This window comes from Mytilus galloprovincialis, chromosome 2, assembly GCF_965363235.1.
Source record: "Mytilus galloprovincialis chromosome 2, xbMytGall1.hap1.1, whole genome shotgun sequence".
Classification (NCBI taxonomy): Eukaryota; Metazoa; Mollusca; class Bivalvia; order Mytilida; family Mytilidae; genus Mytilus; species Mytilus galloprovincialis.
The window spans coordinates 109,963,402-109,988,810 of record NC_134839.1 but is presented as its reverse complement, the minus strand read 5'-3'; the positions used below and the strand labels follow the sequence as shown (position 1 = coordinate 109,988,810).

At 31.9% G+C, this 25,409-nt stretch overlaps 1 protein-coding gene across 1 annotated transcript in view; it reads left to right on the top strand.

Moving 5' to 3' along the window:
* Positions 1-25,409, top strand: part of LOC143065355 (uncharacterized) — a 179,438-nt gene that overhangs the window by 14,653 nt on the left and 139,376 nt on the right. The window contains exons 10-29 of the mRNA XM_076238886.1: positions 2,455-2,619; positions 3,274-3,447; positions 4,160-4,307; positions 4,811-4,882; positions 7,364-7,515; positions 7,900-8,038; positions 8,325-8,534; positions 9,296-9,319; positions 10,058-10,100; positions 14,076-14,239; positions 14,689-15,273; positions 16,225-16,361; positions 17,103-17,244; positions 18,213-18,464; positions 18,843-18,885; positions 20,181-20,332; positions 20,773-20,861; positions 21,753-21,798; positions 21,957-22,205; positions 23,553-23,607. Coding sequence (XP_076095001.1) covers positions 2,455-2,619; positions 3,274-3,447; positions 4,160-4,307; positions 4,811-4,882; positions 7,364-7,515; positions 7,900-8,038; positions 8,325-8,534; positions 9,296-9,319; positions 10,058-10,100; positions 14,076-14,239; positions 14,689-15,273; positions 16,225-16,361; positions 17,103-17,244; positions 18,213-18,464; positions 18,843-18,885; positions 20,181-20,332; positions 20,773-20,861; positions 21,753-21,798; positions 21,957-22,205; positions 23,553-23,607 — 3,041 coding nt within the window. The remainder of the gene's footprint in view (positions 1-2,454; positions 2,620-3,273; positions 3,448-4,159; positions 4,308-4,810; positions 4,883-7,363; positions 7,516-7,899; positions 8,039-8,324; positions 8,535-9,295; positions 9,320-10,057; positions 10,101-14,075; positions 14,240-14,688; positions 15,274-16,224; positions 16,362-17,102; positions 17,245-18,212; positions 18,465-18,842; positions 18,886-20,180; positions 20,333-20,772; positions 20,862-21,752; positions 21,799-21,956; positions 22,206-23,552; positions 23,608-25,409) is intronic.

Sequence of the window (25,409 nt, the reverse complement as noted above, 5' to 3'; positions counted from 1 at the left end):
GCTACACTGTTTTGAATTTTATTCTATTTACATTCTGTAAATTGCATAAGATAGATAAATTCATTCTTTGTATGGAAATCTAGTTGAAACCAAAATTTGTTTAAAAATAAATTAAAAATATTATTTTTTTCAATTAAAATAAAAAAATCTTCCGTTTTAAAGAATTACATATGCAAAACAAGCATACCCCATAACAAGGGTATAAAATATGAGACACAGTCTTCAAATAGTCTGCTAAGTTCATTTAAAATACAATATAAGAGGCTAGATGCAGAGAAGTTCTCACTTGTAGCTAAAACCAGTTAAACAGCACCTATAGTTTAACAGATGTGGAGGGCAATCCTTGATCTTCCTGACCGCTTAATGCTACTGTGCGTTGTTGTACTTTTAACTGGTATGAATGTCCCACTAGTTCATATGTGTGTTCTCGTGGACACTGAAACTGTTGGTGGCTGAGATCCATGTACTTTAGTCCAAGTTCACCAACCTGAATATAGATAACAAAGACAAGTTATTAATGCAGGAACTTTTAAAAATGAAACTTAGGAAAGAAGCATTAATGAAAATGAAATTCAAACAGTGAAAGTATTAAAAGAGCACTAAGTGTTTCCTTAACCAGAAGCTGATGTTCAAAAGTTCTAAAACCAAGGAAGATATAGCCCCATTCATCTACTGCTGAAATAGATACAGATAAAATTAACAGTCCTTTTAAGGACCATCAAAATCTTTAAAAGGGAGTCTAAATTATTGTACACTTCAGTTTAAATTGCTTTAATAAGCTATATTATAGCCCTACCCCTTAAATGTCTTCCAAAAAATGTAAAATTAGAGAGTCCCTGGCAAGTGTTTCTGAGTTTACACAATAATATGTGGTTATGTGTGTGATGAGGCTCTAAATAAATGTGAGCTGGATTCGCACACAACTTTCATAGCTGAACCGTGGCACTTAAATGATTTATTTAATAGCCACAATTTATCAAAAACTTATTAAAAGACCTTAAACTGAAACTATGGGATTTTTTTCTTTTTTCAGGTCCCAGAAATAAGATACTAGAAAGAAATAAGCCCATATTTTCCATCTTTCACTGTCCCCTGATCCCATATAACACATTTATTATTTCTTTCCCTGTGGCTCTTTCTAATACTGTTTGCTGATATTTTTCAAAAATCCCTCCATTTTAACTTACAAGTGTAGGAATACATAATACAGACAAAATGACCTTTCTGTGCCCTTTTTTTAAACTTTAAATTGAAAAACAAACTTTTTTTAAATTTCATAAATTTAAATTTCAATTTAATTTAAAAAGTTTAATTCAAATTTTAAAAATAATTACATCATTGCTTTCCTTGTTGAATTTTGAAGCCTGTAGCCAAATTTCATCCATGAAACTTCAAAAATGAGCTTACAATTGCAGATTGAAGTGTTCAAAACATGCTCTCTGACAGGAACGGGGACCCAATTATTTGCCCCATTGGAACGCATTGAAAATCATAGTAAATACATAGGGTCCTGTTCAATAAATAATTTTGATAGCCACCTTGGGACTTCTGGTTCATGTTAGGCATTCATTTTGAAGGGTCTAAGTACAATCTCAGTGCCTCATGACCGGCATTCTGTTGCAAAATTTTGTTTTTATTGACAACAGGGTCAGTCTGTCTACTTCCGGGAAAGAATAAAGGCTAGAATTTAGGCAATTTACTCTATGTACTGACGCCAGATTACATTTAAATCAATCAAAATTTTTACAGAAATTCAAACTAGAAAGCCTACCTTTTCAAATAAATCTACATTCAGTTACAGAACTAGTGAAATAATAACACTACACAATTTATAACAAAAGTTATATATTTTTTTTAAGAACTACATTCGTGGGTACCGGACTGGTTGCCCTAACTGGGATCCTATTCCATATGTATTAATGTTTCAATATAAAGCAAGGTTAAAAATCATCCCCATCAGTTAGCAGAGGCACATAAATGTAAGATATAACGCCTTTCTCTTTCAGATTGAAGCCCCTTTTGCTGGTTATATGATGTAAGATATAACACCTTTCTCTTTCAGATTGTAGCCCCTTTTGCTGGCTATAAGACTTAAGATAAAAACCCTTTCTCTTTCAGATTGTAGCCCCTTTTGCTGGTTATATGATGTAAGATAAAAACCCTTTCTCTTTCAGATTGTAGCCCCTTTTGCTGGTTATATGATGTAAGATATAACGCCTTTCTCTTTCAGATTGTAGCCCCTTTTGCTGGCTATAAGACTTAAGATAAAAACCCTTTCTCTTTCAGATTGTAGCCCCTTTTGCTGGCTATAAGACTTAAGATAAAAACCCTTTCTCTTTCAGATTGTAGTCCCTTTTGCTGGTTATATGATGTAAGATAGAACGCCTTTCTCTTTCAGATTGTAGCCCCTTTTGCTGGCTATAAGACTTAAGATAAAAACCCTTTCTCTTTCAGATTGTAGCCCCTTTTGCTGGCTATATGATGCTGACTGACAGACCTAATGAAATCCTGATAAAGACGACTGGTGGATCACTGAAGGATATGGAAGTTTATATAACAAACATCTCTCCAATGTCAACAATTCTTCATCCAAATGATGAGAACTACATAGAAAACTCAGTTTGTATACAATAGTTCTATTTATAGATACAAAACTGTTTGAAACAGAAATGTTGCTTCTTCCAGTGGTCTAAGTAGTTACTACTGTAATAACTAGCCCATCAACACTGAGTTTGTGAGTTTCGATCCCCGCCCGTGCAGGTGCACTCGACTCCAAACTTAATTGACTAGGATTGTCAGTTTTTCTATCCAAGGTCAGTGGTTTTCTCCAGGCACTCCAGGCTTCCTCCACCAATAAAAACTGGCCGCCACAAAATAGGGGTGCTAAAAGGTGGCATTAAAACACCAAAAATCAAAAATCAAATCAAATCTTCCAATTTATTCACAAAGTTGCAACTTACACTTAATCTGTTAAGAAGTGTACTAGCTTATGTCTAATTTATAAGATTTGAATTTGTTTAATATTTTCTGATTTTGAACATTGGTTTCTGTAACAGTAAGACTTCTTTAGTCAAATTTGTTTTTTATTAGTCACTATTTGATATTTGTGTTGAAGTTGTAGTCTTTAAGTCCTGGTTATTTGTCTGTTGTGACTCTTGTAAAGTTTCATTGGACTGCTCTGCTAAAAACAAGATTTTAAGGAAGTTATTTCACATGAACAATTTTGCTATAAAGTTGTAATAACACTCCATACTTGTGAATTTTCGATTACAGATTTCATCAGGTGTAGATATAGGAACAGCTACCAACTCACCCTGTACAAATCACATTCATCTAACAATGAAGAAAGGAGGAGGATATATTGATCCCACTAGATTTCTGGAAGACAGAATGTTTGTTTTTGAACCTTACTATGAATCTTGTAATGATTACAAGCTAGTGTGGAAAGTAGGTCAAATATTCATATTCAGTTCAGACAATTTTTTTATCGATCATTTAAGATGTGGAACTATAGATAAAATTTGCAGAAGAAAAGATAAAGTATTTTTCAATAAAAAATTCAACGAACGAGGGGTTGAACCACATACTAATTATATATAATTCATGAAAATTGGTGGAAAAATAGACAAGTTTCTTAGATAATAGACAAAAATTAAATCTATTCCTATTTCAGGCTAATATATATTTATACGAAGCTGATATTTAATTTTTGTTTTATACTTTTAAGTATCATACATTTAGCAATGCATACCCATTAGATTAACTATAGAAATTATAGTTAGAAAAAAAATACTTTTAAAGGGTCGTTTATTATGGTTCTTGGCCCTACTCCTTTGAATAGTAGAAAAGGAGAGTATTGTGTTTCTTACAAAAAAATTACATGATTCAAAAATATTATTTTCAGAACAATTTAATTTTGACTGTTAAGGTCTGTGTGACTAAAATTGAGGTCATTTTGAGAAAATACCAATTGAGTTTGGGATCAACATGTCCAATGTTGAATTGCCAGTTAGAATGACTTCCATTAGGTGGCTGAATGTTAAATTTGAGTCCCAAAGAGATGTGTAGAGTTTTTTGTTTGAGAATAGATTCAATTGAATAAATTTGCAGCTTTTTAAGGCATTCAATGGAAGATTTATGTCTTCATTGTTTTTGTTAGGGTGAAGTGAAAGCAGTTGGTTTGATAGTGAAGAATGAGGGGAAGGACGAAGAAGACACTACACCGGATATGCCCAACAGTGATGTAGATCCTGTGGACCCTCCCCCAATGGCAGCTGATCCGGGAGAAGACATACAGGCTGCTAAAAGTTTGTAAACAGCTAATTAGTTAGATTATATAAACATTCATGAAATGAGTGTTTAAAAAAGTAATATCAAGTACATGTTTTGCATAGACATGTTTGTTTCATCTGCTCTGTCACTGTCAAATTATGCATCTGTTGGTTGTAGTTATACAATTTCAATTATTGAAAATCAAAATTTAACTTTCCTTGATTGTTTTTTAGATGCCTTCACATTTAATTTCAAAGAGAATGCAGTTTTAAGAAGAAGAAAATATTATATATAAGAAAACAAAACCATACTAACTGTAATAAGGTAACTGTTGAAGAATACAGAAGAGTACTAAAGCAATACAAAGATAGAAATGTTTTTATAAAGGTGTGCTAGATCAATGATATAAAACAAGGACAGCAAAAAAATATTTACTAGAGCAATGCTATTACATACAATAGCAATTACATTACAAAGACAGACAACAGAATTGTTTATGAATGACATTGTGTCTTTGAGTGATAATTTATAATTTCAGGTAACCCAAGTGGCATGTTTTCTAACGTTCAAACCTCAGGATCATTGTCTGGATCAATGTCTGGAGCAAAAGGTATATTAAACTTCTTTTTTAGCTCACCTGGACTGAAGGGCCAAATGAGCTTTTTTCATCACTTGGCATCCTTCATCCGTCGTTCTCGTCCTTGTCCTCATCATTAACTTTTTACATTTTGAACTTTTTCTAGAGAACCACTGAATGGAATGTAACCAAACATAGCATGAATGTTCCTTATGAGGTGCTGACCAAGTGTTGTTACTTTGTAGCAGATCCATAATCCAAGATGGCTGCCAGCAGAGGATTTAGTTTAATATAGGACCATATGGGAAATATTACAAATGTCTTCTTTTAGAGAACCACTGAATGTAATGAAACCAAACATAGCATAAATGTTCCTTATTAGACGCTGACCAAGTGTTGTTACTTTGTAGCTATCTATCATCCAAGATGGCCCACACCAGGGACTTAGTTAAGAATAGGACCCTATGGGAAATACATACAAATGTATGAATGTTTCCTATGAAAATAAACATGTCAGAGGAATTAGTTTAATGTAGGACCTTATGGGAAATACATACAAATGTCTTCTTTAAGAGAACTACTGAATGGAATGAAATTAAACATAGCATAAATGTTTCCTATGAAAGTAAACAAGTCATCAATGTTCCTTATGAGAGGCTGATGAAGTGTTGCTACTTTGTTGCTGATTTACCATTCAAGATGGCCACCAGGATTTATTATTAAATTATTGGGCCAATATATATATTAAACCAAATTTGGCCTCAATCATTATTTAAGTATCTGTTGTGATTTTTATATGATTTCAAGAACCCAAGTAGAGTCAGATGAGGGACACAGGCTCTTGAGAACCTGTAGTTTCAATTTGCTGAAAATACCAAAAGATTCTGTGTGCAAATTGTAAAATATAATGTTATATTTATATAATTAAGATACAATTAAAAAAAATCGATATAAAAAAACTGGTTTACCACTGTGTTTTTTCATTCCTCCTTCCTTCTGTCTGTCACTACAAATCAGAGCATCCTAAATTTAAGTTTTACTTTAAGCTTCATGTGAGCATGGTTTGCCATTCGATGGTTTTAAACATTCCTTGCTTATAATCAACTGCCTGTTAAACAAAAACTTGTAGTGGGGTATCATTATTGAGCAATAATTTACAGTACATTATTGTCGAGCCTGCAACTTTTGTTGCAGAAAGCTCGACATAGGGATAGTGATCCGGCGGCGGCGGTGTTAGCTAACTTCTTAAAAGCTTTATATTTTAGAAGGTGGAAGACCTGGATGCTTCATACTTTGTATATAGATGCCTCATGTTACGAAGTTTCCGTCAGTCACATGTCCAATTTCCTTGACCTCATTTTCATGGTTCAGTGACCACTTGAAAAAAAAGTTCAAATTTTTTGTAATGTTGAATTCTCTCTTATTATAAGTAATAGGATAACTATATTTCATATGTGCGTACCTTGCAAGGTCTTCATGTCTGTCAGACAGTTTTCACTTGACCTCGACCTCATTTCATGGATCAGTGAACAAGGTTAAGTTTTGGTGGTCAAGTCCATATCTCAGATACTATAAGCAATAGGGCTAGTATATTCGGTGTATGGAAAGACTGTAAGGTGTACATGTCCAACTGGCAGGTGTCATCTGACCTTGACCTCATTTTCATGGTTCAGTGGTTATAGTTAAATTTTTGTGTTTTGGTCTGTTTTTCTCATACTATATGCAGTAGGTATACTATATTTGTTGTATGGAATGATTGTAAGGTGTACATGTCTAGCGGGCAGATGTCATGTGACCTTGACCTCATTTTCATGGTTCAGTGGTCAATGTTAAGTTTTTGAGTTTTGGTCTTTTTATCTAATACTCTATGCTATAGGTCAACTATATTTGGTGTATGGAAATATTTTATGATCTTTATGTCAGTCGCGCAGGTTTTATTTGACCGTGACCTCATTTTCACGGTTCATTGCACAATGTTAAGTTTTTGTGTTTTGGTCTATTTTTCTTAAACTATTAGTAATAGGTCAACTATATATGTTGTATAGAAGCATTGTTAGCTGTACATGTCTGCCTGGCATGGTTCATCTGACCTTGACCTCATTTTCAAGGTTCATTGGTCTTTGTTTAGTTGTCTTGGTTAATGTTAAGTTTATGTGACAGTTGTTATAATGCTTAACTTTATACTTAGGACTATCAACATAATATCAATGATTAGTATAGAAGGCGAGACATTTCAGCGTGTGCACTCTTGTATTACGAATTAGTATAGAAGTTTTATTAGTATTATAAATATGCATACTATGTTTTGTATAAAATATTTGAGGTATTTATTTAGGTATTAAGTGTATGCCGTAATATGCCTAATAATAAATATGTAACAGTACTTTCATTTGAACCCAAAATTTAAAGAAAATAATTACAAAATAAGAAGATTGTTTTTGCAGGATAACACCTGCTACAGAGAAGATCAAGTTTTTATGGACTATTTAATAAAATATTCTTATTTTATTATAGATATGTTTTCTACTCTTCTAAAGAAAGCTGACAGTTTCATGAAAAGATTTTCATTGAAAAAATTAAAGTTAGGAGATATTATAGAATTTCTGGATAAACTTGGCATGACAGACAGTAAACAAAAGTTAGCTGATGTTCTCAAGTCAATAAAGGTAAATTTTCCGTAGTAAAACTTATAGACTTACAGCATAGAACAGATATATGCTTAAATGAAAAATTGTATATCAACAACATTTTCTCTTAACCTCTTAATGAATTCATGATGAAATTATATTCCCATACTATCATAGAAATTAACCTGTAACTAATTTTGTTACCATTTATATGTGAAGGTCAAACTTATTTTCACAGATACTTTATTTCGCATTAGGTACTTTTCATGATTTTCAAATTTACTTTTTGTGAAATAAGGAAATATCCAAGATATACATGTTGACAGCAATTAATATTCACATTATTTTTCCACTGGCAATAATAAATCTCTCACAATTTGAAGTTGGTTAAGAGTATATTCCAAAGATACTTGACTATTTCAGAAACTGATAGATAACAAACCATGTCTAAATCCAGCACAGGCAACAGATGATCAGCTTAAACAAGAACTGTTGGAGCGTGGTAAATCAAGTGATGGATCGAGAGAACAGATGATCACCAGACTCACAACACCTGACAAAAGTAATATCATTCTCAAACTTCTTTTAAAAAAATTTCCTTGCATATGGTATTTAATCGTATTATGCATAAAGAATTTACAAAAAATGTGTTTATTTATTCTTAAATTGGTATGACAATATTTATTTAATCTTTGCAGGAAAAGGAAACTATCAAGGTCAATGTGTATGGATCATAGCTCTTTTTCTTATTGGGGATTTCCATTAATATCTATGTAATTTCTATTAAAAGACTATGCAAATAACCAAAATATTCACTGTACCAATCTTATATGTATTGTATATTACAGGGTGTCCATGGATGTATATAACAACACCAGACAATATGTACTGTACCTATGACTCCATGTGTCTAGGTCTGGAGTGTTGTATGAATGTTAAGTTCCTTATGTTCCTGTACACCATTAAAGCCTACGCCAGATATGATCCTTGTCAGTACCAGTTTAGTTTTGGGATAGGAGACCATAACTATACACTCAAGTTTGATATGGGATATGATGGTAATTTATATCTTTATTTACTTGAACACCAAAGAATATATACCTTGAAGTTGACAATACAAATAAGATCCTAGAAGACATTGTCATATTGTTTCATGACATTTTGTGTCTGCTGGAGCCGTCAATTGTCAAGAAATATATTTTTTTTACATCACTTATCCCCCCTGAATAGTAAAATATGATTTTTAAAAATTATTTGATTATTTGGTCTGATTTATCTCCTCTGAAAAGAAGTGTAAAATCTATAAATATTTTAGATTATGTTCAATGTTAACAAATATACAAATTTTGAAAAATTCACATTTATCAAAAATAATTCTACTTAAGTAGACTCCACCTAATCTGATATCGATAAAAACAAATATATTGGCTATTGTAATGTTATTTCAAAACACCGAACCATTTCCTATACATTTCAGCCAAATTAAATCGGATATATTAAATAATAAATATAATAAAGCTATAATAGCTATTGGTACAATGTATCTCCTGGTTGTGTCTGTCAATTAAAAAAACAAACTTGGAGGAATATACGTTCATCGGCTAATTGAATATATCGGACAATGGGATATTTTTAGCTGACATTTTGGGTATCCGATTGACTGGAGTTTACTGTATTGTTATAATGCTCATTTTATTTTTAAAAGTGTTTAAAAATGTTGAACAAAAATTAATATAAAACAATTAATTTGAATGTAATAACTTATTTAATTTATACAGGTTTGTCACATGAAATACATACAGGTTTCTATTTTATACAGGATTGTCGGATGAAATACATACAGGTTTCTATTTTATACAGGATTGTCAGATGAAATACATACAAGTTTCTATTTTATACAGGATTGTCAGATGAAATACATACAGGTTTCTATTTTATACAGGATTGTCGGATGAAATACATACAGGTTTCTATTTTATACAGGATTGTCAGATGAAATACATACAAGTTTCTATTTTATACAGGATTGTCAGATGAAATACATACAGGTTTCTATTTTATACAGGATTGTCGGATGAAATACATACAGGTTTCTATTTTATACAGGATTGTCGGATGAAATACATACAGGTTTCTATTTTATACAGGATTGTCAGATGAAATACGTACAAGTTTCTATTTTATACAGGATTGTCAGATGAAATACGTACAGGTTTCTATTTTATACAGGATTGTCAGATGAAATACATACAGGTTTCTATTTTATACAGGATTGTCAGATGAAATACGTACAAGTTTCTATTTTATACAGGATTGTCAGATGAAATACATACAGGTTTCTATTTTATACAGGATTGTCAGATGAAATACATACAAGTTTCTATTTTATACAGGATTGTCAGATGAAATACATACAGGTTTCTATTTTATACAGGATTGTCAGATGAAATACATACAGGTTTCTATTTTATACAGGATTGTCAGATGAAATACATACAGGTTTCTATTTTATACAGGATTGTAGGATGAAATACATACAAGTTTCTTTATTATACAGGTTTGTCAGATGAAATACATACAGGTTTAAAATTTGACATCATGGGAGGAATAGATGGAGTATTAAAGTAAGTAAAGTAGTATTATTATAACTATTTTTTTTTTTGGTATCAAGTACAGTTGTTTCAATTTTACATTGAAAGTTTATTGGAATTAGAAATACATATAAAATCAGCCTGATGCTATGAAACTAATACACAATGCTTTTTACCACAAAAAACAGATCATGATTGAATATATTGGTGTCATTTTAACAGTTTAAGAGTTATTTCCCTTTACAGATGGAAGAAATAGTTGATTTTTTTATGTTTCTGTTCGTTATGTTAAGTTTGCCTCATCTAAATGTTATGACATTTATACACAATGCTTATTACCACAAAACACAGGTCAAGATTGAATTAATTGGTGTCATTTGTTATTCCCCTTTACAAATTGAAAAATAGTTATTTTTTTTGTTTCTGTTCATTATCTTAAGTTTGCCTCATCTAAATGTTATGACATTTACACAGAATACTTATTACCACAAAACACAGGTCAATTTCAAATTTAGGTGGTGCCACCTAAAATTTACCATTCTGGAGTTCTGTCTCTTTTATATGTTATATGCAAACAAGGACATCATTCTCCAATTATTTAAACTATAGTTTTAAAACACTTGACAGAAGAATGACTCATGGTATCTGGGCGACATCTTTTGATTTTATAAATACGTCTTGAAATAGACTGAAGATTAAAGTATATCCAGTATTAGACTGTAATTCTAATATGACGTGCTTCTTTCACTTTGTAAACAACACTGTGATAAAACTCTCGATATATCTATACTTAACGCAGACTCAGAGATATACAGGTATAGTAATGGCTATTATAATATACTTCCCACATGATCCACATGTATTGGAACCTATATGCAAACCCTTTGCCAATTTTATTGTTTTAAAAATTGCAGTTAAAAAAAGAAAAATAGCCTGTATTCTTAGTTAGATGCATAATAAAAAGAAGTGATGCACTAGAGCTTGAAGAAAACAAATAAAAATAAATAAAAATTCCGTGAAAGTCTATTACTGATTTTGGTGCATTTAAGTCATTTGAAAACATGACGTTATACAATTGAAAATGCTAGAGTTCAAATTTTTCTGTTACATGAGCAATCCAAATTTGTATAATATTTTATCTAAATTAATTTGAGGTAGGTTTTGTTCAATTTTTTATTGTACTGCATTGTTCGCATATTCAACATGGCGACTCCTTAGTCATGAAATTTCTACTTTGAATTTGACGGTAGCTTACGAGAAAAACATGTAATTTAAAAATGGCTAATGTTGGGTTGGAGAATTTACAGAATTAAATAGATTATTTATCTATCAACAAACATGGTCGCCATTGCTAAAAATAGAACATAGGGGTCAAATGCAGTTTTTGGCTTATAACTCAAAAACCAAAGCATTTAGAGCAAATCTGACAAGGGGTAATATTGTTTATCAGGTCAAGATCTATCTGCCCTGAAATTTTCAGATGAATCAGACAACCCGTTGTTGGGTTGCTGCCCCTGAATTGGTAATTTTAAGGAAATTTTGCTGTTTTTGGTTATTATCTTGAATATTATTATAGATAGAGATAAACTGTAAACAGGAATAATGTTCAGCAAAGTAAGATTTACAAATAAGTCAACATGACGAAAATGGTCAGTTGACCCCTTTAGGAGTTATTGCCCTTAATAGTCAATTTTTAACCATTTTTCGTAAATCTTAGTAATCTTTTACAAAAATCTTCTCCTCTGAAACTACTGGGCCAAATACTTTCAAACTTTAACTGAATGTTCCTTAGGGTATCTAGTTTGTAAATTGTATCCGAAGTTATGATCTATCAACAAACATGGTCGCCATTGCTAAAAATAGAACATAGGGGTCAAATGCAGTTTTTGGCTTATAACTCAAAAACCAAAGCATTTAGAGCAAATCTGACATGGGGATAATATGTTTATCAGGTCAAGATCTATCTGTCCTGAAATTTTCAGATGAATCAGACAACCTGTTGTTGGGTTACTGCCCCTGAATTGGTAATTTTAAAGAAATTTTGCTGTTTTTGGTTATTATCTTGAATATTATTATAGATAGAGATAAACTGTAAACAGCAATAATGTTCAGCAAATTAAGATTTACAAATATTTCAACATGACGGAAATGGTCAGTTGACCCCTTTAGGAGTTATAGCCCTTTATAGTCAATTTTTAACCATTTTTCGTAAATCTTAGTAATCTTTTACAAAAATCTTCTCCTCTGAAACTACTGGGCCAAATACTTCCAAACTTTAACTGAATGTTCCTTAGGGTATCTAGTTTGTAAATTGTATCCGAAGTTATGATCTATCAACAAACATGGTCGCCATTGCTAAAAATAGAACATAGGGGTCAAATGCAGTTTTTGGCTTATAACTCAAAAACCAAAGCATTTAGAGCAAATCTGATGTTGGGTAATATTGTTTATCAGGTCAAGATCTATCTGCCCTGAAATTTTCAGATGAATCAGACAACCTGTTGTTGGGTTGCTGCCCCTGAATTGATAATTTTAAGGAAATTTTGCTGTTTTTGTTTATTATCTTGAATATAATTATAGATAGAAATAAACTGTAAACAGCAATAATGTTCAACAAAGTAAGATCTTCAATTAAGTCAATTTGACCAAAATTGTCAATTGACCCCTTAAGGAGTTATTGCCCTTTAAAGACTTTTTTCACAATTTGTTCATCATGTTGACTTACTTTAAAAAATCTTCTCCTTTGAAACTGCTGTATCAATTTCAGCCAAACTTAGGCTAAATGAGTTTCAGAGTATCTAGTATAAATTTTATATTTTATTTCCTTGTATGTCAAGAAACATAGCTCCTATGGCTAAAATAGAACATAGGAGAAAATGATTATTTTTTTTGGCTTTTGAAGAAAATTGGACGATCCAAAAAACATTTAAATAAATTGAAAAGCCAAAATAATCATTGATGAGAGATTTAACCAAAAGAATTAAGGTGAGCGATTCAGGCTCTTGAGAGCCTCTTGTTTTCTATAGTCGCCGTCAGCTGAAATTCGTAGCGGTTATAGGTAAAAATAATCTAAACTATCAATCGCGTTCACTCGAGATATAGTTTTTCACATTCCATTCATAAATTGCAAAAGAAAAACCACTACTGACCTACCTTTTAAGTGATCACACTGTAATAATCCTGACCTTCACATTTTCCAGAATATTTTCCATTGTAATTCCGCCATCTTCGTTTCAATGAGGATCATTTGTTTACATATGACATTCGTCACTGTACGCAGTTTCCTGAAATGTTCTTTTCATTGATGTGATAAGGTTTCCCGCGCTTTATGCAAATTTTATGAAATTGAACTCCACGGAAACACTTCCGGTAAAAACAATGGCTGATTCCACCATTCAAAATCGTCTATGAAAAAGTGAAAGTCAGGATTATTACAGTGCGATCACTTAAAAGGTAGGTCAGTAGTGGTTTTTCTTTTTGCGATTTATGAATGGAATGTGAAAAACTATATCTTGAGTGAACACGATTGATAGTTTAGATTATTTTTACCGATAACCGCTACGAATTTCAGCTGACGGCGACTATAGCAGTTATTCAAGAAATAATCCATGCAAGTTATATATTTATTAGAATGCTTGAGCTTTATCTAACGGGGAGAAAAAAAGAACAGCCACACACACAGCATACTCACTCTCGCTTCAGTTTTTTAATGACCGTATTTGTCCTAGTCCTATTAGAATCGAAATAATTCATAGAAGCCATAGATTGTTGGAAATTTACACATGTCCTGGACTGCGATATTTGTTAATTTGATCCCTCGCTAACGCTCAGAATAAAATTTGAATATCAAGGCCCAGGCTATGTGTAAATTTCCAACAAACTATGGCTTTGATGAATTATTTCTTAAGTAATAGTAATTAGTAAGTTATTTTATTATTAAATGTAGAAACATTTTTAAGCAGTTCCATATACATGCATATAATAGAGCATGTCTTGTTATTTACATAGATATGATATACAGAAGACAGATACTGGATTATTGGCATCTGTTACACTGGGATTATGTCAACGTGAGGATACCAGTAATTGTTTGGCAGAATTCAGTTTGTTAGCCAATGCTGTATTACCTCTGCCTATATGTAAAACTGATGGATCTATAACATGGCCACAAGGTAGAACAATCATTAACCTCATTGCTCTTCTATAATGTCCCATATACACAATTGGTTTGTTTATATTTAAAATAAACTTCCCAAAGATAAATTTAAAAATTTGCCAGCCAACACATAATACTTGAAGTGTCATGGACATTATATGATATAGTGAGGGCCTCAATTGAGAATATGTCTTGTATGGTCTTGCATTGTACATGAATATATAAAAGTTAACTCTTTGTTTTACAAACACTCATAATACCTGATAAACCACTGTCAAGTTTTGAACACTTTTGCCCTATCATTTCTTCTTTTCCTCAAATTCTCAAACTTTAGCTCTCAGACTTTTTAAATTTAGAAAATGCTGATTTGTTTATGTACTTTTAAAGAATGGGTTATTGACAGGTCTTATAATCTTTTTATTCTGTAAAAGTTTCCTCTGTTTTATAACTTTTGATGTATTTCAGACTGCCAGGTTGTTGTACCTGTAGATGTAGTATTTGTAGTTGATGAATCTGGAAGTGTTGGAGAAAGCAATTTCAAGTCCACCATGACAGCTTTATCAAACACTGTGGATAAACTTGCTGTCGGTGAAGATTTAGTCAGGATTGGGGTCACACTTTTTGCCGGGACAGGTACTTCCAGATCACTATTAGATCTAAACTCCCAGTACAGCAGTACAGCAATCAAGGAGACATTTTCCAGTGCTGTTTACAAGAAAGGCTCCTATACAGATATAGCTGATGCTTTCAGATATGCATGTGAGGAGATGTTTGTTAGTAATAAGGGTGATCGCTCCGATGCACAGAATTACCTTGTCCTCTTAACAGATGGTAAAAATAACAAGGGAGCTAATCCAGTAGTGACAGAAGCTGCTGCTTGTAAAAATGCTAACATAAGAATAGTGACTGTAGGTATTGGATCTGGCATAGATGAACAGTTACTGAAGGACATATCATACTCTCTACCAAACTATTACCTACATACAATATATGATGATCTACATAAAACCCTACCCCAGCTTGTTATTCAGACATTGGATTGTAGTTTTGGTAAGTTCTCATTGAATTATAGGTTTATATAGAAAACTTATAAGAAGATGTGGTTTGAATGCCAATGAGACAACTCTCCATCCAAGTCACAATGTGTAAAGAGTAAACAATTATATGTCAAAGTATTGCCTTTAAAAAGAGCCTTGGCTCACACTGAACAGCAAACTATAACCAACCACAAAATGACATGTGTAAAACCATTTAAAAGTAAAAACCAACGGTCTTATCTGAGAAATTAAAGAATGAGGAACACTTATGAAGCACATTAACAAATGACAACCACTGAACAACAGGTTCCTGTATATGTATATAATTACATTAGATGTATGTTTCATTATAATAAGTTATTTTGATTGCAAACTGCAATCTTGCATTATTCCTTAATAAAATTCATTACACAATGAAATTTATCATTTATGATGACACCAGGTCCCACAATAAAGTGCACAGGTAAGCTAAAGAAAAACTTGATAGAAATTGTGTTTTCAAAAAAAAAATGTAATTATAAGTATTAAATGCTTCTTTTTGTAACTTCATAGGGTTGTTAAAGCATTGACCGTGCACACATTTTTAGAATGAAGCCCTTCTGTGCTTCATACAAAATGTACTTCAGTCAATGCTTTTACACCCCAATGAAGTTACAAAAAGAAGCCTTTAATACTTTAGGATTAGTCTCTTCATCAATTTATGCAATAATTCTATTAAAAACTCACGACTGAATGTAAAATTTATTATAGACATGATATACAAATACTTTTCATAAAAATCTTCTTATTTAAGGCTTGTTATGAAAGGTAAATAGAAAGTGATTGCAGTATTTGATAGTTTTGATGAAAACTGATGTAGGCTTGAGGAAAGTTCTTCTGGGTTTTTACGTAATGGCTGCTGATATGAAAGTGATTTTTGTTTATAATCCAAGTCACTGGATTTAATTATAATATTTGATTTCAGCTTGGAACATTGATTATAAGGCATATCTAAGCTTTGACTCAATAAAAAGTACAATTAAAGAAGCAGCAATAAAGAAACTAGAAGAAGGAAAACAGCTACTAAAGGGGAAACTGTTAGAAGCTCTTGGTTTACCTGAGGTATTTAAAGGGGGAAATGTCAGAATGTACTAAATTGAATGTATCCTTACCTTGTTATTTAAACACTAACCATTTTTTAAAGCTACATTGTGGTTATCAATGGAAAATTGGGGTAGTTTTGGTTGAAGTCACTTTCCCATGATTTCTGTATGAGTATAGGTACCCTTCTAAAAGCAATATCACAATATATCATTGTTATCATTATTTGAGAATTCTGGTTACAACTATATTAAGATTTTGGATTTAATAATTCACCCCCTCCATGATACCAGGTGTCGTCCTTTTAGAAAAAAAAAGACTTCATTTTACTTTTTATGCCCCACCTACGATAGTAGAGGGGCATTATGTTTTCTGGTCTGTGCGTCCGTTCGTCCGTTCGTTCGTTCGTCCGTCCGTCCGTCCGTTCGTTCGTCCGTCCGTCTGTCCCGCTTCAGGTTAAAGTTTTTGGTCAAGGTAGTTTTTGATGAAGTTGAAGTCCAATCGACTTCAAACTTAGTATACATGTTCCCTATGATATGATCCTTTTAATTTTAATGCCAAATTAGAGGGTTTACCCCAATTTCACGGTCCACTGAACATATAAAATGATAGTGCGAGTGGGGCATTTGTGTACTGGGGACACATTCTTGTTAATCTAGATAATTAAATGATAAATTATGTTGATATTTATTTTGAGTGCCTTGCTATGTTTTGATAAAGTGATTCAAACTTTCTGTAACTCATTATTAACTCTTATTTCAGGATATCTTGCAGTCTACAGGACCATGTTTACGACCAGATAAGATGTCATCATTTCAACTTACAAACACTTTAACTGATAGAGGTCTAAATACCACTGGCTCCAATCAGGAACTTGCTGAAAGGTTGGAGGCTGATGATAGAAGTATGACTACTTATATGTCTATTGAAGATTAGGTTTTATTATATCTTTTTAACATTCTTAAGAAAACACATTTCAGTTGGAAATATTGGGCCATCATTTTCTGTATTTATGCTTTTTTTGTTGGTATTTTTACAGAAATCTGAATTTTTTACAGAGACCAGCCTTATTTGTTGTATTTTGTATAAAATTGTTCATAAAAGAAGGGCAAAAGATACCAAAGCAACAGTCAATCTCATAAATCGAAAACAAACTGACAACGCCAAAGCTAAAACTGAAAGAGACAAACAGACAAATAATTGTACACAAAACACAACATAGAAAACTGAAGACTTAGCAACCAACACAAACCCCATCAAAAACTTGGTGTGATCTCAGGTGCTCTGGAAGGGTAAGCAGATCCTGCTCCACATGTTGCACCCGTCCTGTTGCTCATGTTATAACAAACCCAGTAAATAGTCTAATTTGGTAGGTCATAATATTCATGATAATGGAAAGACAGCTTTCCAGTTTTATCATTGAGTTTTTTGAGTACCAGTTGTTACCCTAAACAGTACTTAATCTTCTTTTATCCAATACCTCATGCAGCTTAAGACAATATATACTATTATTGCCTTCATATTAGGTGAACTTACAAATAAGCATCGTTTGAAGCTATTTTTTTCAAATGAGTAATTTTGAAGAAAAAAAAGTTTTATGTAGAATTAACATAAAATACAATATGTTTATCTCCATTCAATTGCAAATAAAACAAAACCTTGTATATTTGGGAGAAATTCATTTGGTACCTTGACCTTTTCGTACTTCTGCCATTTCGTACCCAAAATTACCGTTTTATACCTAACACTTACCATTTCATACCCAAGATCAAAACCATTTCATGTCCTATGTGCCAAATGCATCTATCATTTCGTACCTCATAGTGTAAATACATGTTTACTCGTATAATATACATATGTTATAAATTGTAGGATGTGAAACAATGGGGAGAGAACTATCATTGCCAGATATCACTAATAGTTGGCTTAACGACCATCTGTATTACTATGTATCCAATGACTGTCTACGGTTAGATGCCTGTACAGATATATCACTGAGCATTGCTGATTTTAGTTATGCCAAATCGTTCAGGGCGTTTGTAGAGTTGGACTTCTGTAAATTTATTCTGAAGTTTGGATTTGAAGGAAGAATAAGATCCTTGATCCTGATCAGCTATCAATGGGGTAAATTTAGTTAGATGTTACATTGACTCAAATATTGTTTCAGTTTCTCTTGTCAAAGGGGAAAATAAATTATATTGGTCAAATGTAATCAATATGGAGAACAATTTGTTGAAATGGATTTTTTTCCCCACATCAAAACTGTAAAGTGAACAGAAATGTTATTTACCTTTTACACATTTTATTGAATCATAAATTTTTTCAGTGAAAGGAATCTTTAACTTTAATCAACACATAGTTGTCACTGTATTACCTTTAAAAATAAACTACTACAAACTAGGATAGTTGATGATGATTAAATCTAAGATATAGCTGTCTGCTCTAGTGATGATGAATATGTTAACAGCACAAATGTGACAAATGTGGTTATTTATTTTCTAGGAAAGACAGAGACTCTAACTATAACAAAGGATGTGCAAGTAATGTAAGTCACTGATATCTATATTTGTTATTTAGTTCTAACTAAGGATGTACAAGTAATGTAAGTCACTGATATCTACATGTGTTATTTAGTTCTAACTAAGGATGTACAAGTAATGTAAGTCACTGATATCTATATTTGTTATTTAGTTCTAACTAAGGATGTACAAGTAATGTAAGTCACTGATATCTATATTTGTTATTTAGTTCTAACTAAGGATGTACAAGTAATGTAAGTCACTGATATCTATATGTGTTATTTAGTTCTAACTAAGGATGTACAAGTAATGTAAGTCACTGATATCTACATGTGTTATTTAGTTCTAACTAAGGATGTACAAGTAATGTAAGTCACTGATATCTATATGTGTTATTTAGTTCTAACTAAGGATGTACAAGTAATGTAAGTCACTGATATCTACATGTGTTATTTAGTTCTAACTAAGGATGTACAAGTAATGTAAGTCACTGATATTTACATGTGTTATTTAGTTCTAACTAAGGATGTACAAGTAATGTAAGTCACTGATATCTACATGTGTTATTTAGTTCTAACTAAGGATGTACAAGTAATGTAAGTCACTGATATCTATATTTGTTATTTAGTTCTAACTAAGGATGTACAAGTAATGTAAGTCACTGATATCTATATGTGTTATTTAGTTCTAACTAAGGATGTACAAGTAATGTAAGTCACTGATATCTATATGTGTTATTTAGTTCTATGCCTCTTAACAGAGATCTTGTTTTGGTGCCATTGTAGAATATGTCTTGATAGACTGGTGTCCATCTATTCCCCTACCATATCTCTTAGTTTGATAAAGGGAGACTATTATGTTAGATCTTTTAAATGTTTATACACCATATTCATTTCTGTCAATCTTCCTTTTGAGTTTGATTAATTACAGATTGTGATTGTTAAGTTTTTGGATCCTTGAATTTTTTTTTACCAATTTAAGACATTTTTACCATGAGTCTGTTTACAAGTCTAGTTTGTGGATAAACGCATACATATTTGACCATCATCTATAGTTCTTGTTTAGTTTGTATTGGTTAGTTATGTAATGCTTGACCATAAATAAATGACCTATTCTACAGTCTATTGTAAGAAATACAATAAATGATTATTGAACACATTAGAAAGTACAACATCACAACAACCACCAACTCTGGACTCCGCAAGAAAATAAATGGAAAAAGAAAATCAAACACAACAAACAACATGTGGTTCAAGGATTCTGTCTTGGTGCAGGCACTTAATGTGATTGGGCTTATTTTCTTGATTTATTTACCTTTCAGATTTGTAATTGACAAAAATGATGACAAGAAAGTCTTTGAGATTGACTTTGGTCTAAAGCTGTGTTTCCAGGGAAGTTGTATAATAGATCAGATGTTCTTGGAGAACCATGAAATACCTATACCAATATGTAATGAAAACTTCACTTTCTCAGGTAAGGAGAACCATGAAATACCTATACCAATATGTAATGAAAACTTCACATTCTCAGGTAATTCTATATATTCACAACTTGTAGATCAAAGACAAGCTAGATGTTATTTAATTTTTATTATTGAAAAACAAATTTGATCGTAACAATCTAATCTGGCAAAGTATAAAAAAACTGTCATATTAGTTCTTTCCTTTCCTATCATGTTAAACTATTGTGAAAGAAATTGAAAACTTATAAACAAATATTAACTGCTGAAAGCAACAGAATTTGTAAAACTTACAACTGCTCTACTGCAGTAATCTGTATTTTATGTGCAATAATCTACATTTTGTGCAGTAATCTGTATTTTATGTGCAATAATCTACATTTTGTGCAGTAATCTATATATTACGAAGTATATTATGAGCATTTGATCTTTATGAAACACACCTATTTTTCAGGAGATTCCATATCTGATCTGATCACAGCTATTGGTGGTAAAATGACAGAGGAAGCATTTGACATTGTCTTAAGACATTTAGGTTTGGATGTAAGTGAAAGAGATATATTTATAAAAGGAGAATTGAACAGATTATCCATCAACACATATAACAAGAAAGTCATCCAAGTGTGTATAATATATTTCAAGCCCAAAATTAACCTGAATCTTTTTTTGAATAAAATTTTGAGTTTCAGATAGTGAATCAAATTTACATTATTGGGCAATCTTATGCAAATTGAACTCCGTTTCTACAAAGTTAATTTTCTGATAAATAATTTTGAATTTGCGGATGCTTAAAATGATTAAAATGATAAATTCAACCTCAGTCACATAAAGAATGGGGTTATACATGTTAATCATGTTTATGAGAAATCAAACCTCCCCTAACCTGGGACATTACTGTTGGTGTAACAGCAGAACATAAGAACAAAAGCAGTACAAAAGCAAAAAACACTGATCTAAGAGTACCATTTATTGAAAGCTCTTTCAAAGCTAATATAACTACTTTAGATTAAGAAATGATTGCCAAAAATGTGATAGGGTTATAATGGCATTAATTAAAACTCATTTTGATTTTTTTTATATGAATGGTCATGAATCAAACAGGATTTTTCTGAAAATCGCAAAACTTAAAATCACATTTTAGGTTAAAATAATAAAATCGAATAACAAATGCATGCAATAATTTCTGAATTTACAGTAATATATAAATCATGTTTTCCCAAACTGACATAACAGTCAGTGCACATTATTAAATGGTTTCATGCCCTGATATAAAAGGGTCTTCTTAGGAGATTTTGGTGTGACATCAAAGCAACAGTACTGTTTTAATGAATTTATTCTGATTGATTTGGATAATTTTAGTCCACCATTTAGCTGCAATTGCTTTCTTTATTGTTTTTAGAAAATTAACTTAAAGTTTATAATTTATGTTTTCAGAAATATTTTACCTCTGGATCATGTGATGTACCAAAAGGACCTGTAGGTAGGAAATTATTTATCATCTTTATTTATATACTGTATTATTTGGTATAACATTACAAGTAAGTAATTGGAAAACCTTCTAATGTAACAATATTATCTCCTACTTTTGATTTGAATTAAGGAGTGTATGTGTAACAAATAACATTGTGTATTTATCAGATTGTCCAGTGATGATTAACCCCCAGAAATATTTACCAGCCAGTATCAGAACCATGGTCCAGTGTCAGATGACAGACAATTGTCTAGGTCTACATTGTTGTTTGGATCTGACCTTTAAACTTCCACTAGGAGATAGAATGGTGACCTTCAATATACCATTCTGGGTTAAGTTTGATCCTTGCCAGTTTGAAGTGGATATTGCATTTGGAGGATTTAGATACAAGAGATATATCTTAAACTATGATTGGGGTAGGTTATATGAAATTTCCATGATTTTGAACATCAGAACATTAATTCAAAATAAGATAAAACATTTTCTCATACATATGATTAAAGTTTATTTTCCATTTGATAAAGAACTTCAATTTTTCCTTTGAGTTTGATATTTTTGGGATTTTACTTTTCATATATAGAAATTAATATCCTATTAATCTGCCTATTTTGGAAAGTAATGTTTTATTGTTATCAGTGTCTGCTTGAATTATGTATAGTATATGCTCAGTTTGGTGTAGTGTATCAAATTGTGAGACTTGATCTGTGTTATGCTTTAATTGCATGACATCTATCTTTTAACATGGATATTGGAAATCTTATAGACTAGGGACCAAGTATTGTGTCCCCTTGGTTTTCAGTCTTATATCCTGTCTCATTTTAATAGGCTCATCAAAATTTTGACAGGACGTATTATGGTATACAAATGTCCTGTATCCGTCTGTCTGTCTGTCTGTCCGGCGTGAACATGTCGTACCATAACTTGAAATTTCATGAAACTTAATATAGTTGTTTCTAATGATGGTCAAATGATCTGTATACTTTTTGGTGAAAATAAGATTTAAACTTTTTGAGTTACGGCACTTTGTAACTAAATCAGGAGTGTGTTTTTTTCACATGTCGCACTGTATGTCAAAAACCGATTTTTGATTATTGCTTAAAACTTTACACACTTCTTTGTAATATTTATCTTAAGATCTGTATACTTTTTGGTGATGATTCAAAATTTCATTTTTAGTTATTGAGTATTTTGTAAAAAGGGGGAGGTGGTTTTTACATGTCGCGCCGTATCTCAAAAACGATTGATGATTATTGCTTAAAACTTTACACACTTTTTTGTTACATTAATCGTAAGATCTGTATACTTTTTGGTGATGATTCAAAATTTTATTTTTGAGTTATTGAGTATTTTTTTTAAAAGGGGGAGTTTTTTTTATATGTCACGCATTATCTCAAAAACAATTTATGATTATTGCTTAAAACTTTACACACTTCTTTGTTATATTAATCTAAAGATCTGTATACTTTTTGGTTTTGATTCAAAATTTTATTTGAGTGATATTTAGTTTTTTGTAAAAAAAAAAGAGGGGGGGTTTCACATGTCCCGCCATATCTCAAAAACAATATATGGATATTGCTAAAACCTTCTCAGAAACTATTTATGATTATTGCATAAAGCTTCCACACAAGACAACGGGCATAACATGCGCTCATGGCGCAGCTGTTTATTGAGCATTTACTGCAATCAGGGTTATTTGCTGAAAATCTTTCATTCAAAAAGGTTTTTGTAGAAAAGATAATTACAATTTTACTTTATCATTACAGGTGAAAAGAATGTGATCTCTATTGGGAAAGGAGCAAGTGCACCAGTTCAAATTGAGTAAGCTGTAAAAGAATTAGCTGATATAGACCTTCAATAATGGATTGATAAATATTTAAAATCAATGTGTGGAACATCAAGTCTTGGTCATCATTTGTTCAGGATGACTTAGGTTTATTAAAAGTCATCTGATTTTGGTAGTATGTTGTTAAGAAGACATGCAGCCTTATGATGTGTCACAGAAATAGTACATTTCTTATTAGATAATTAAAAGCAGTGTGCAGTCTGAAAATTATAAGAGAAACATATTTTACTCCATTATTTTGTTCAATACAGTATTACTCTCACCTGTTAAAATTTCAAGCATTATTGATTTCGGACTCTTTAACAGTATAGAGTTATATAAATAAAAAGTCAATAAACTAGATAACTGGAATCACCAAAATATTGGACAATACAACTGGGTCAAGATGCGTATTAGTTTCTCCATAGGCCGTGATGGTAATGTTTTCTTCTGTTGCTCAGTCCATATCGTTAACTTGGATATGTATGATGGCTCGTTTCGTAGCTGAGACATTTTCACATATGTGGTTAAATTTTCGGGGTATGAAGTGAGATTACTTTTTCCGTAAATTAGCAAACCCTGAGTATCCTTTTGTGATGCGGTTCCTCGTGGTAAAATATCCCATTTTTAACACAATAAGTTCTTTGAAAATTTAACAAATTTAATAGCTCCATAGTTTTTAACCGGATTTTTGTGACAAAAATGTCGGTTATTGATTTGGGGATGTACGGCGGGCGGGCGGTCGGGCGGGCGGTCGGTCGGTTTTCGGGAATCAAATGTTGTCCGTGCATTAACTCATGAACCGTTCAACCAAAGCTTTTAAAATTTTAATATGTTGTTACTGACAACTAAATGAAGGTCAAGTTCAATAATGGCGATTTTGACTTTTACCGTTCAGGAGTTATGGTTCTTGAAAGATTGAAAAATGGAGTTTCCAGTCGTGTCCGTGCATTTACACATGAACTGTTCTACCTAAGCTTCTCAAATTTTAATATGTTGTTACTGATGACAAAATGGAGGTCAAGTTCAATGATGACGATTTTGACTTTTACCGTTCAGGAGTTATGGTTCTTGAAAGATTGAAAAATGATGTTTCCAGTCGTGTCCGTGCATTTACGCATGAACTGTTTTACCAAAGCTTCCCAAATTTTAATATGTTGTTACTGATGACAAAATAGAGGTCAAGTTCAATAATGACGATTTTGACTTTTACTGTTCAGGAGTTATGGTTCTTGAAAGATTGAAAAATGGTGTTTCCAGTCGTGTCCGTGCATTTTCTCATAAACCATTCAACCAAAGCTTTTGAAATTTTTATATGTTGTTACTGATGGCAAATTAGAGGTCAAGTTCAATAATGACGATTTTGACTTGTACCGTTCAGGAGTTATGGTTCTTGAAAGATTGTGAAATGGCGTTTCCATTCACGTTGTTGCATTTACTCATGAACTATTCAATCTAAGCTTTTCAAATTTTAAGATGTTGATACTGATGACAAAATGGAGGTCAAATTTGATATTGACGATTTTCACTTTCACCATTCATCAGTAATGTGATATTGCCAGGACACAAATAAATATTAATAAATCCGGTTTGCTGTCGTTGTGACAGCCTCTTGTTACACATTTATTCTGTGTTCCCCTACTTTCTAAATTAACACAAATGGTTCAGCTCAGTCATTTGTTTATCATAGAAATGTGTCAAATATCACTTCACAGAGATTTTTTGTTTACACATGACTTTTGAGTTCCTCATTTCAAGGCGCATTAGGGATATTGTCCCAACTGATAACACCAACCTC